The sequence below is a fragment of the Epinephelus lanceolatus genome, chromosome 8 (genome assembly GCF_041903045.1).
Source record: "Epinephelus lanceolatus isolate andai-2023 chromosome 8, ASM4190304v1, whole genome shotgun sequence".
NCBI lineage: Eukaryota > Metazoa > Chordata > Actinopteri > Perciformes > Serranidae > Epinephelus > Epinephelus lanceolatus.
The window spans coordinates 31,278,426-31,291,844 of record NC_135741.1 but is presented as its reverse complement, the minus strand read 5'-3'; the positions used below and the strand labels follow the sequence as shown (position 1 = coordinate 31,291,844).

At 40.6% G+C, this 13,419-nt stretch overlaps 1 protein-coding gene across 3 annotated transcripts in view; it reads left to right on the top strand.

The window, feature by feature from the left end:
- celsr3 (cadherin, EGF LAG seven-pass G-type receptor 3) overlaps positions 1 to 13,419 on the top strand; it is a 144,470-nt gene that overhangs the window by 91,672 nt on the left and 39,379 nt on the right. For all 3 annotated transcript variants that reach the window (XM_033628742.2, XM_078170193.1, XM_078170192.1), the window contains 5 exons: positions 2,071 to 2,191; positions 9,405 to 9,588; positions 10,598 to 10,699; positions 11,413 to 11,507; positions 12,373 to 12,582. In XM_033628742.2, the coding sequence (XP_033484633.2) occupies positions 2,071 to 2,191; positions 9,405 to 9,588; positions 10,598 to 10,699; positions 11,413 to 11,507; positions 12,373 to 12,582 (712 nt within the window). The remainder of the gene's footprint in view (positions 1 to 2,070; positions 2,192 to 9,404; positions 9,589 to 10,597; positions 10,700 to 11,412; positions 11,508 to 12,372; positions 12,583 to 13,419) is intronic.

Genomic DNA, 13,419 nt, shown 5'->3' with positions numbered 1-13,419 from the left:
AAGACACACATTGTCGGCTGCTGATGAAATGAATGTCTCCAATCTCTCTTACGTTCCTCTGATGTGGCTCCATCACTCCCTCTTTTTCTCCCCACTGCTGTAATTTGCCCTTTGTTAAATGAAATGTAAGATTCATTAACCAACTACCAACTCACTTTCTAAATCTTACTAAGTCACATGATTCAACAGAAAGATGATAGTCTTGATTGGGGTTGGGTGATATGGCGGTACATCCCATGCAACTAGAAATGTATCCACCAGTAGAGATTAGGCAGTACCATTTCTGCAGCAGGAGCTATTCAGGTCAGGCATGGTTGTAGTTCTCACGATCAGTCACTTTTCGAAGGTCTCGGTCTTGACCGCATTTTTTCACAGAGGACTCAGGATATTAGGAAACTGGCTGCGCAAAAGAGGAGTGTTAAAGTGTGATGGTTGAGTTGATTTCGGCTCCCTTGTGTTGCTACTGTATTTGTTTGCCTATAGAAAATTTCCACACATCAAATTCACTTCTGCAATGCCTTTTGATAATTTTATCAAGACATTTTTCATTGTACACTTCTAAAAAGAAATGTGGATCTTTCAAGTCAATGTGAGAAGTGCCTATGGTGTGCATGTTCCACACTTTATCGTAAGATCGTCATGCAGTGTAGGACTTGCACTGGTCTGGTCATGGTCTTGGTCATGGTCTTGGTTTAGGTGCTCTTCAGTAAAACACTGGCAATGTAGCAAATCAGGGCTTGACTGTCACGTGTTCTCATGATTCTCGCCTGATCTCTGGAATCTAGCTGCGTCACAAGGTAACCTGACTTGGGCGGATATGGAGGAGGACTGAAGTTGTAAATAGAGAAATCTTTAACGCTTGAAATTATTGTTCTCAGAAACTTTAAAGCTTACATTTTTTAAAAAAGACATCAGTTTGTATTCTGGTTATTTTTCTTTTGACACTTTATAAACTTAATGATTAACCAAAATAATCAAAAAACATATTTAACAATAAAAAGTAATCATTAGCTGCAGCCCACGCTCAGGTGACTAGCATCTCAAACATGAGTGAAATGAGAACCATCATGTTAGTCTTGAAGCTAATTGACTGACAGAACTCATTTCTAATTTAGGAAAGACAGAGCAACTTCCAGAGCAGCTTCCTGTTTAGACCCAGCCTCTGTTCCTATGCTCCTCCTTACCCAGATATAATTAGACAAAGATTTTGGCTCTCTGGATGTGATAGTGTTGCTGTTTGAGCCCTTTAAGCAGCCAAATATGTACAGCAGGGAGAGACGCTTTATTTGGAAGAGAGGTTCTGTATGGAGATGCAACAAAAATCTCTGGAGAAACAGACTCAGTCCTAATATTCTATTTGGATCTCTGATATCTGAATTACCTCTTCTAAACTCCCCGTAAGGAGCAATAAAGGCACGCATACGAGAACCTGCATTGACTGTGAAAAGCGTTTGTCTCCTCAGTGATCCGTTAGACGCTAGTGAGAACAGAAGGAGAGCACATTAAATGAGATGTGAGCAAAGAGAACGAAAGAGCCAAGTGACGTGTGATAAACCAGTGATAAAAGTCTGAGGTGTGTTTGAAGTTCAGCCGTTTTAGAAAACGCTGCTTTTAAAATGAATAGCTAAAGGTGTTTTGCTTAAATGTCATTCAACATATTTTGTATAATAATGGTTTCCATCTATGACTCAGCATATGCTGAAGTTTTTGTTGAAGTGCATGTTATTTTAACTCATGTCTTTCCTCTCAAACTTCCTCACTCCCTTTCTCTCCAGTTTCTCCCTGCACCTTTCTCTATCAATATTGTCTCTGTTTGATCCCTCTCTTTGCCTCCTCTCTCTCTCCTTCTCTCACTAGCTGTGTCTCGCTTTCATCTCTGTTTCAACTAGTTAGTTTGTCATTAGTTAGAAGTCAGAGGGAAGATGGTTCCTTTGAAGAGCAAATAAAGTTTCTGACATGCTGGTACTTTCCTTTCCTATACTTACTCTGCCCACTCGTGTCTAACTGTTTGTTTATGTGTGTGTGTGTGTGTGTGTGTGTGTGTGTGTGTGTGTGTGTTTCTGTGTGTAGGATTGATCACCAGTGTCCCAGGGGTTGGTGGGGATCTCCGACTTGTGGACCGTGTCACTGTGACACCAATAAAGGCTTCGACCCGGACTGCAACAAGACCAGTGGATACTGTCACTGCAAGGTAACCAGGAAATATACACAGGCGGGCACACACACACACACACACACACACACCCATACACACACACACACACACACACACACAGACACACACACACTGCAACATTTAGGCATTTAAGAAAGAATATCTGTTATTAGAAATTATAATGTAGTACATGCTTTTACTTCTTCAGCTGTAGATGCAGCATCGTATGCAGAGTTTATACTTTTTGTAGTTAATAGTATTTACTTGTTTTTGTCAACTAGTCAGCATCACCAGAATTCAGACAGTTTTTAAGTTTTAAAGATACAGAAACTACTTAACGTGCTTTCATCTCATCACAACTTGATTACAGAAACAGCCTTTTTACATGCCTAAATAGACGAACTGTAGACAGGCTACAGACAGTACAGGACTCAGCTGCCACCAGTGTACACAGTTTTGATTACATCACCCCAGTTTTCGCCTCTTTACACTGGCTTCCAGTACGTTTTAGAATGGATTTCCAGTTTCTTTTAACTACTTGAAAGCCACTAAATGGTCTGAATCCATAATATACGGACAGGTAAAGGAAACCCAACAAAAAGTGTCTTAGGGAGGTGATACTACTTGCTGCCAGAACAGCTTCAGTGTGACTTGGCAGTGATTCTACCAGTCTCTGGAACTCTACTGGTGGAATAAACACCAGTCTTCCATGAGATATCTCCACATTTGGTGTTTTGATAATGGTGGTGGAGAACACTATCTATTTGTACATGCATTTTTATACATGTCCAGAGAACATGATTGGATGTTATGACTTAATTGCTTAATTTTACCATGCAGTATACTGTTATATTTCTCTATCCTCTCTCTTTAATTTGTCACCCATCTGTATCTCAGATCTTTTATCCACAAAAGAACCAAATCACTTGAGATCATGGGAGGGGGCCTTCTATCTATTCCACACTCTCAGCTGTAGAATAAGGGGGACAGAGCTTTTGAGATAAGAGCCCCAAAGGCTCTGTAACACTCTGTCCAAGAAAATAAGGCAGGCAGAGTCAGTGGCTTTTTCTTAAATCTATTTAGAAAGTACTTTTATCGCACTGCCTGTCCTGATTTCACTTTATTCTAGTTTTTATTCTGTTTTATGGGTTTTACTAGTTTAATTTGTATATTGTTTTTTGAGGACTTTAAGTCTCATATTGCTGTATTTTATACTTGTTTTTATGCGAAGCATTTTGTCACTTTGTTTTGATAAGTGCCATATAAATGAGGATATCATTATTATTATTAGTAGTAGCTGTTCAAAACTCCATTAAATGGTTACAGACCTGCTGGTGTAAGGTTTTTTTTACACCAGCACATTGAAAACTGTTACTGTTAGGGGATTATAAGGACTTTCGTAGTGTAACTCTGTAGCTCACTTTGGCTTTGGTTTATCCCAGACACACAGTAATCATCTCACCCTCTGATGGCTGGCTGACAGACTAAGCCAGACATAACCACATCAACCATAATACGATGATCATCCCTACATATTTCTATGTCAGTCTTGTGTGATCATGTGAGTGTGTATTGATATGCTTGTGTGTCGCCACCATGTTTAACCCTGTTTTATCCCTTTCTTAATCTGATCTTTTGACCCTAATCTTTAATCTCTGATATTGCCCTTGCACAAAGTACTTAACCACATGTTGTCCTGCGACCTTTGGCTCCTTTTCTGAATTTTCTGAAAAATTAAGCTTCAAGTAAAAGTGTTTTCTGCTTTCATGCTCACAATAAAAGAATGTTTTCATTTAGCCTTTTAGGTGAAAGCAGAGACACACAACTCTGTATTACAGTGTACACCATCAGCATTCAGTTTAATATTTCTTTAATGCCCTTCATCTTAAAATAAAAATGACTTTTAAGATGCAGTGATCAACACTTTATAATTTAATTTCCCTGTTGTTGTTGTTAGTGATGATCATCACATTGAGGGGATTTGACTCTAGAAGTGTACTGTTAATGTTTTGGACCATAAAGCAACAGCAGATTACTTTGGAAATTTACCTTGTAAAATGCAACATAAAGCTGCTGCAGCTTGAGATAATGTGTTTGGTAATTACAAATTTTCCTTTAGAATCCCCTCCAGACATGTTTGAAGACGTATAAAAATACTCAGAATAATTGGCCCCCCAATTTGTTTTTGTTTTTTCCAAAAGAAAAAAATAATTAACTAGTTGAATTTAAATTATTAAAATGACATCGAGCCCTTTTCCCTCCTTACAAAACCAAGAATCAATGAATATGTAAATATTTTTCTTTTCAAAATTTTAACTGCTAAACACAAGATGCCTCCCACTTCACTAAAACAATCATTCTCAGTGTATGTGTGCAGGAGGTTTCAAGTTTACACGTCGCACCTCTGTAAAATGTGTGTACTTGTGCAATGTGGTGTGACATATACAGTACAGGCCAAAAGTTTGGACACACCTTCTCATTCAATGCGTTTTCTTTATTTTCATGACTATTTACATTGTAGATTCTCACTGAAGGCATCAAAACTATGAATGAACACATGTGGAGTTATGTACTTAACAAAAAAAGGTGAAATAACTGAAAACATGTTTTATATTCTAGTTTCTTCAAAATAGCCACCCTTTGCTCTGATTACTGCTTTGCACACTCTTGGCATTCTCTCCATGAGCTTCAAGAGGTAGTCACCTGAAATGGTTTTCCAACAGTCTTGAAGGAGTTCCCAGAGGTGTTTAGCACTTGTTGGCCCCTTTGCCTTCACTCTGCGGTCCAGCTCACCCCAAACCATCTCGATTGGGTTCAGGTCCGGTGACTGTGGAGGCCAGGTCATCTGCCGCAGCACTCCATCACTCTCCTTCTTGGTCAAATAGCCCTTACACAGCCTGGAGGTGTGTTTGGGGTCATTGTCCTGTTGAAAAATAAATGATCGTCCAACTAAACGCAAACCGGATGGGATGGCATGTCGCTGCAGGATGCTGTGGTAGCCATGCTGGTTCAGTGTGCCTTCAATTTTGAATAAATCCCCAACAGTGTCACCAGCAAAACACCCCCACACCATCACACCTCCTCCTCCATGCTTCACAGTGGGAACCAGGCATGTGGAATCCATCCGTTCACCTTTTCTGCGTCTCACAAAGACACGGCGGTTGGAACCAAAGATCTCACATTTGGACTCATCAGACCAAAGCACAGATTTCCACTGGTCTAATGTCCATTCCTTGTGTTTCTTGGCCCAAACAAATCTCTTCTGCTTGTTGCCTCTCCTTAGCAGTGGTTTCCTAGCAGCTATTTGACCATGAAGGCCTGATTCGCGCAGTCTCCTCTTAACAGTTGTTCTAGAGATGGGTCTGCTGCTAGAACTCTGTGTGGCATTCATCTGGTCTCTGATCTGAGCTGCTGTTAACTTGCGATTTCTGAGGCTGGTGACTCGGATGAACTTATCCTCAGAAGCAGAGGTGACTCTTGGTCTTCCTTTCCTGGGTCGGTCCTCATGTGTGCCAGTTTCGTTGTAGCGCTTGATGGTTTTTGCGACTCCACTTGGGGACACATTTAAAGTTTTTGCAATTTTCCGGACTGACTGACCTTCATTTCTTAAAGTAATGATGGCCACTCGTTTTTCTTTAGTTAGCTGATTGGTTCTTGCCATAATATGAATTTTAACAGTTGTCCAATAGGGCTGTCGGCTGTGTATTAACCTGACTTCTGCACAACACAACTGATGGTCCCAACCCCATTGATAAAGCAAGAAATTCCACTAATTAACCCTGATAAGGCACACCTGTGAAGTGGAAACCATTTCAGGTGACTACCTCTTGAAGCTCATCGAGAGAATGCCAAGAGTGTGCAAAGCAGTAATCAGAGCAAAGGGTGGCTATTTTGAAGAAACTAGAATATAAAACATGTTTTCAGTTATTTCACCTTTTTTTGTTAAGTACATAACTCCACATGTGTTCATTCATAGTTTTGATGCCTTCAGTGAGAATCTACAATGTAAATAGTCATGAAAATAAAGAAAACGCATTGAATGAGAAGGTGTGTCCAAACTTTTGGCCTGTACTGTATCTGTTTTAAAACCTGCACATCTGTTTACCTCTTGTCAACTCTATGTTACGTTATCTTGTCATCCAGCCTTGGTAATCAATGTGCTTTTTTTTATCCCTAAGTAAGTTACTTGGCTTTTCACAATTAGCTTTGTACATATTGCTATATTGTAATAGTACTTACTGTTTGTTCTTGTTTATAGTGGTTTTGATCATTGTGATAATCACCTAAGTGTCTCTAAATAGTGAGGTTAGCCAGTCAGCTAACACCACAATCAAGTTAATGAGGTGGGTGGTCAGCTCTACTTTCGCATGATGGTGTACGTCAGTCAAGTTAAAGTGTAAAAGAGAGTCATAGCAACCCAGTGTTTAATAAGCTCTGAAAATCAGGCTAACATTGGTGCTACACTGACTAGCTAGCAATGCTAACAGTTATCTAAGACACTGAGGTGATTGTGAAAATGATCAAAACTGTTACGTGCCAGACAAGGAAGCCAGGACCCAGTTGCAGAGTTACGTTCAAAAAACAGTTTATTTACAAAGTAGCAACAAAAAGTCAGTTCACAGAAAAAATACGAGCAAACAAAGTATCAACCAAAACTCTTTGAGGGAAAAGTAACAACAGAATAGGCTAAACTGAAAATCACCATTAACATGGGCAAAAGAGCAAGAACAAAAATGCAACAAAAGAGTGACGAGGCACAAAAACTCGCTAAACCTGGAGACCAAACACTGGAGCATAAACACGTGGCGGGAGGCAGGAGATCACTGAGAGCACGAGCATAATACTAGAGCAAAGAGAATAATCCAGCACTGGAGACAAAGAGAGTGTGGCTTAAGAAGCCGGCTAATTAGGCAGAACGAGCTGCAGGTGTGCCGGGAGCTCAGTGCTCCCGGAGATCGCCCCGCCCCTCGGCACTCACTCTGCAGGGAGAGGGAGAGAAGGATCAGATAGCAGCAAACACAATTGTACAGAAAATCAGGACCACAGCACAAAACCACTATTTTCAAAGTGGTAAATACTATTAACAATAAAAATAACTGAAAAATGTCATGTGCTTACTTCCTTTTAGCTCTACAATAACGTTACCTTCACCTCCAACCTTTTTCATCCTTAAGGGAGTTACATCACTTGTCACAGTGTCACAGTTCTCAGTGTCTCAGATAACCGTTAGTGACGTTAGCTAGTGACTCACTGTGGCACCTGACTTTAGAGCTTAGGTGGTGTTAGGTCGCTATTTCTGTTCTTTACACTTGGTGCTTAAAAGAGACTGACCTACACCATCTGGCAAAAGTGATCAGTAGAGCTCTGTGGAGCTGACCACAATACTCATAAACTTGATAATGATTTCCTTCATCAAACCTCATGATTAAGAGACACTGAGGTAATTGTCAAAATGATCAAAAACAATATGTACAAAACATACAGTAAATACTATTAACAATATGTGCAGAACTAGGAAACGTAAAGTAACTCACTTACAGATGAAAAAGCACTGATCTCACTAAGGCTTGAGGTAAGGGTAACGTTACTGTAGAGCTAGACTCACAAGTCAGTCTTCAGACGCTTTGCTTAACTAAAGACTGATGACTTTCTCCCTGATTTTGTGTTTAGATGGGCGGATACAATTTCAGAGTTTAAAAAACTCCCTACTTTGCAGAACCAATAGTAAATCTGCAGGGCGGTCCTTCGGTGGCTCGCTGAACTCTTGTGCTTGTAAACATGGTCCCACTAGAAACACGTGTAGCGGTACAAAATGGCTCAGCCGCGGTCGCAGAAAACGCCGCCTAAGTTAGTGGATGTTTGTCGCGTTTGTGGCGACACATTCTCGCCAACTAAAAGAAACAGACATAATCTTTTACAAGGTCATGACTCATCCATCCAGCCGGACTATAACGTTAGAGGAAATCGCCTTGTTGTTTACAAATACTTCTGAGTAGAAAACCAGCAGAGCTTGTTTGTAAAGTCTATAAACACAATGATTGAACAAACATTACTATTTCTGTGTGCACGTTTAGCTGGGCTAACCGTTAGCTGTTAGCCCTGTTAGCCGTTAGCGATGTCTGTAATGGGTAATAACTCATTAAACGGTCCGTGAAAAAAATCTTTTCCAGCGGATATCTTAGTTACAACATGATTGAGCTAGCAAAGCAGTTTTGTGTTGCTATGTGTGGTATTTATTCAGTTTTGGGAAATCACGATGTCTAGAAAGCATCAGTGGCTGCAGCTGACAGGGACAGCTAACAGCAGCAGCAAAGCTAACATCAGGACGTCATCTGTTAAAAGCCTCCCGTTGTCGGATACGACATGAAACTACTCCAGTTAGCTCAATCGTGTTGTAACTAAGACATCCGCTGGAAAAAATATTTTCTTCACGGATGAGCACACGTTTGATAAAACGGAGTTAAATCTCTCGGCATCCATTTTCAAGCTCTCTGTGTGTTTGTTTCCTTGCGGACGAGAAAAGGGGGAGCGCACATTTCCGAGAAGGCGTGTCCTTTTCAAAAATGCAAGAGGCGTTGCTTTGTTGCCGGCCGTTTTCGCCTGTGTGTTAAACACACTTTAGAAAGGAGTGTCCCCAGACTATCAGAAGGCGGAGATCTCTGATTGTCTGGTGGCGAGACTACTGTAGAGCTGACAGGAAGTGAACAGACGTGCAGTTTGTAGAACATATACGTCACACTACATTGTGCAAGTAGAGACTTGGACTGTGATTGGCTTCCAAACTAGCTGTGATGTCGCAAAATCATGCTTGTGGGTGCACGCTTTGAATTAAGATTAAAGATAAACAGAGAAACTTTCCGCCTTCAGCAGCTGAATGTGTTAAATACAAGTCAAGTTGCAGTGAGCAAAACATATTTTTGAATGAAGGGGAACTTTAAAGAACGGAACAGTGGTGTACCATCATCTTCCACAGGAGCACCGTCATTCTTTTTCCAAAGAATTATTAGCAGACGAAATGATTAACTGCTTTTCTTTATTTCTGACTCAGTTACACATCATGCATGAGTTGTTCCTCTTGTATTCATGTCTCGTTACAGCCGTATCGCCTTTTGTGTCATTGTATAAATCCTGCACGAATGTAATTGCTGACACTATTCTTGGCACCGTGACATTTTACATTCCTCTGACTCTGAGTTTGATCAGTGCGCCTAATTGTGCGTACCCCGCATTTGTGTGTGTGTGTATTCAGGAGTTTCACTACCGTCTGCGGAGCTCTGACACCTGCCTGCCATGTGACTGCTACCCTGTGGGTTCCTTCTCGCGGTCATGTGACCCAGAGACAGGACAGTGCCAGTGCAGGGCCGGTGTGATTGGTCGCCAGTGCAACATATGTGACAGCCCCTTCGCTGAGGTCACAAATTCAGGCTGTGAAGGTGAGAATGCTTAGGTTCAGATATTTGAGTTTCAGAATGGTTTGCCCAACAGGGTGCTTCATCATTTATTTATTCATGTGTGCATGTGCACAGCATCACATCTGAAACCCTGCAGATTGGAGTTTAAAAAAACTGAGAAATGTGTTCTTGTAACAGTAAGTTGCCCAGTGGGAAGTTCTAAGATTGCGTGCCAAAACATATTTTTTATTGACTGGGAGAAAGGAACATTTGTGAAATTACTTTTTTCACCAACTACTCTGTTTTGATGGTTAGAAATGTCTCTCCGTCTTGTAGCCCCTTTGTGGTTCACTGACAAAAAGAACCAAAGAAAATTATCCACTTTTGAACAATAGTTTGAAAAGCTGGATTTAATATTAAAGCTTGTCAATGTTGCTCTCTAACAACAGCCAAAACAATGTTACTTTCTGTTTTTCTTTGGTAGAATTGTCCCTTGGCAAGTGGTACAGAAACTTTGTCTTGTGTTATATAAAGAGGATGTATAATTTTCAAGATGGATTTACAACCGGTATTCAGATCGAGTAAATTATCCATGGAGACAAACAGACATGAGTAGGAATAATGAGGCATGACTGAGCTTCCACCATATTTAATCAATGTGTAATCATAGGACTTCAGTTTCTTCTTTTATTCTTTCTTTCAAAATCATGAATCATCAAATCATCAAAATCAGTCATGTTTGTCAATCTTGTGTCCAAGCCTAAAATAACAATGAAGCTGTTGATTAAATTCATCCTCTATTTAACATCTCCCAGTTAATTCTATGTATCTGTTCTTTACTCTTCCGTGCCACTCTCCAGTGTCCCTCTTGTAATTACTTCCTTTAATTTGGTGCTGGTGTTTTATTCTCTCACATTCATCTTTCATTTTCGTCTCTACGAGTCAAATGAAAAACATTTCCACATCATTACTGACTTTTTGTCGTGTTTTTAATTGAAAAGTTCATCGGATTGATAAGGATGATTTTAAATGATGTTTTTTCTCTCTGCAGTCATTTATGATGGTTGTCCAAAGACCATCACTCAGGGGATCTGGTGGCCTCGGACCAAGTTCAACCTGCCTGCTGCAGTGCCCTGCCCCAAAGGCTCTGTCGGTCGGTAAACACTCATACAGTACACACTAACATGAGTGCAGTCAAACACACAGATGTGGTTTTAACAGAGGTTAAGATAACCAAATCTTTTCCGTCATTGTCAGAAAAATCTGAAGGCCGTTATTTTAATTGATTAAAACACTGAGCTGGGTGATCCACTGTAACTTTAAGAGATTCACACTCATGTCCAGTTAGTGGCGTGTGCATATAAATGAGCTGTTGTCTAATCTTGTCATTGATCTCACGTGCATGACCTTGTTGTCTTGCTGGCTTTAGCCATCGCTTTGGTAGGCTGTATCGCTACATGCCATCGCAGAATGCCTCCGCTGTCACTGCGGGAAAGAAATCATTCACTGCTCCGTGTGGTGTTGACATGAAAAGTGACCTCACAGTCAGTGTCTCAATTCATCTTTTCTTTCCATGCTGTTATAAATGCATAATCTCAAACTTGCTTTGTATACTAATCACTTAAAAATGAAAATGAATGAATGAAAATTAAAAGCTATTAAAACAAATGAAAAGTAAAATGACAGGTTACAATAGATCATGAAGGAAATCTTTACGACCCTGTCCATCAAAATGACAGACAACTGAAAAGTCTACAGTAACTGCTGGGATACACTCACATACAACCTCATGTCAGTTTTGAACTTCAGTTAAATTTATTTATGCCATGTTTTTGTGAAAACACTTCCTGTGTCTCCTCCTTGCAGGTGCGGCCATCAGACACTGTGATGTAGAGAGAGGATGGCTGGAGCCAGACCTTTACAACTGCACCTCACCGCCATTTGTGGAGCTCAATGCTGCTGTATGTACAGTAATACCACTAATAATGTTAAACATGTGTCTTCATGGTGTCCATAAACTTGTACACTGACAAGTGCTGAATTCTGGCCAAATCTTAGATGTACTCATCATTTAGAAAAGAGCGCTCAAGACTCCCTGTTGCTAATAAATTGTTTCAGTTTGTTTGAGCTCTTGAATCAGTTTTGGAAATGTGTTGATTGGTTGGTTTTCAACTTGTAAATTGAAAACTTACATTACAGGAGTCAGATGTTTCTTTTTTGAAACAATGGGATTTATTTGTGTTTTGTGGCATCAATTCACATAAAGAGGGCACAGTTTAAGTCAGATCTGACCTGGAATAGAGGTGGACAAGGTTGTGGACCCAGGAGAATTGCAGTTGTCCTCCTGTTAAAGTTTAGGTAGGACGTGATTCCATATATAATAGATGAATGCAAATATTATATATGTGTAAGTGACTTTGAATTAACTAGACGTACCTCTTTGTAGACATGCTGTAGTGTTGCTGTACATGTGAATATTGTCATGTTAAATCCCAGTTATTATTAAAGGTATGTTATGCAGGAATTGTCAGTTACTCTTTGTAAACAATTTTGCAAGTGATTTTTGTAGCTTTCGTAACCTTTGCCCAGGAACCTCCTGAACTCAGCAAAATTAGAAAGTTAGAAATACAGGCAGAGGACAGAGTCTCTACAGATGAATATGCCGCTGCACACTTGTAGTGTCTCAGGAGGGATGATTTAGAGGGATTCATTTTGTTTGAGTCTATACATTGTTTCTTCGTGAAATCTGTCAAGAGTTATCTTTAAATATGTGTAAAAAGGATAAAGATTAACTTGTTCATGTTTTGTCGGTGTCTGTATGTTTAGCTTGATTCTCTGGAGCGTAATGAGACAGAGCTGAACACCATCATGGAGAAGAAACTTGCCCACCAGCTCCGCGATGTCACCGAGGCAACCGCCCGACTCTACGGCAATGACTTGCAGATTGCCGAACGACTGCTGTCCCGCCTCCTCACCTTTGAGACCCAACAGAGTGGCTTCGGACTCACCGCTACTCAGGACGCACATTTTAATGAGGTAAGAAGAAGAACACAGGACTCAATTATCCTTTTCTTTCCTTGTCAGATATTTATACACTGAACAAAAATATAAACGCAACACTTGTATTTGCTCCAATTTTTCATGAGCTGAACTCGAAGATCTAAAACATTTTCTATATACACAAAAGACCATTTCTCAGAAATATTGTTCACAAATCTGTCTAAATCTGTGTTAGTGAGCACTTCTCCTTTGCCGAGATAATCCATCCCACCTCACAGGTGTGGCATATCAAGATGCTCATTAGACAGCATGAATATTGTACAGGTGTGCCTTAGGCTGGCCACAATAAAAGGCCACTCTGAAATGTGCAGTTTTGCTTTATTGGGGGGGGGGGTATCTGGTGTGACCACCATTTGCCTCACGCAGTGCAACACATCTCCTAGAGTTGATCAGGTTGTTGATTGTGGCCTGTGGAATGTTGGTCCACTCCTCTTCAATGGCTGTGTGAAGTTGCTGGATATTGGCAGGAACTGTAACACGCTGTCGTATATGCCGATCCAGAGCATCCCAAACATGCTCAATGGGTGACATGTCCGGTGAGTTTGCTGGCCATGTAAGAACTGGGATGTTTTCAGCTTCCAGGAATTGTGTACAGATCCTTGCAACATGGGGCCGTGCATTATCATGCTGCAACATGAGGTGATGGTCGTGGATGAATGGCACAACAATGGGCCTCAGAATCTCGTCACGGTATCTCTGTGCATTCACAATGCCATAAATAAAATGCACCTGTGTTCGTTGTCCATAACATACGCCTGCCCATACCGTAACCCCACCGCTACCATGGGCCACTCGATCCACAACGTTGACATC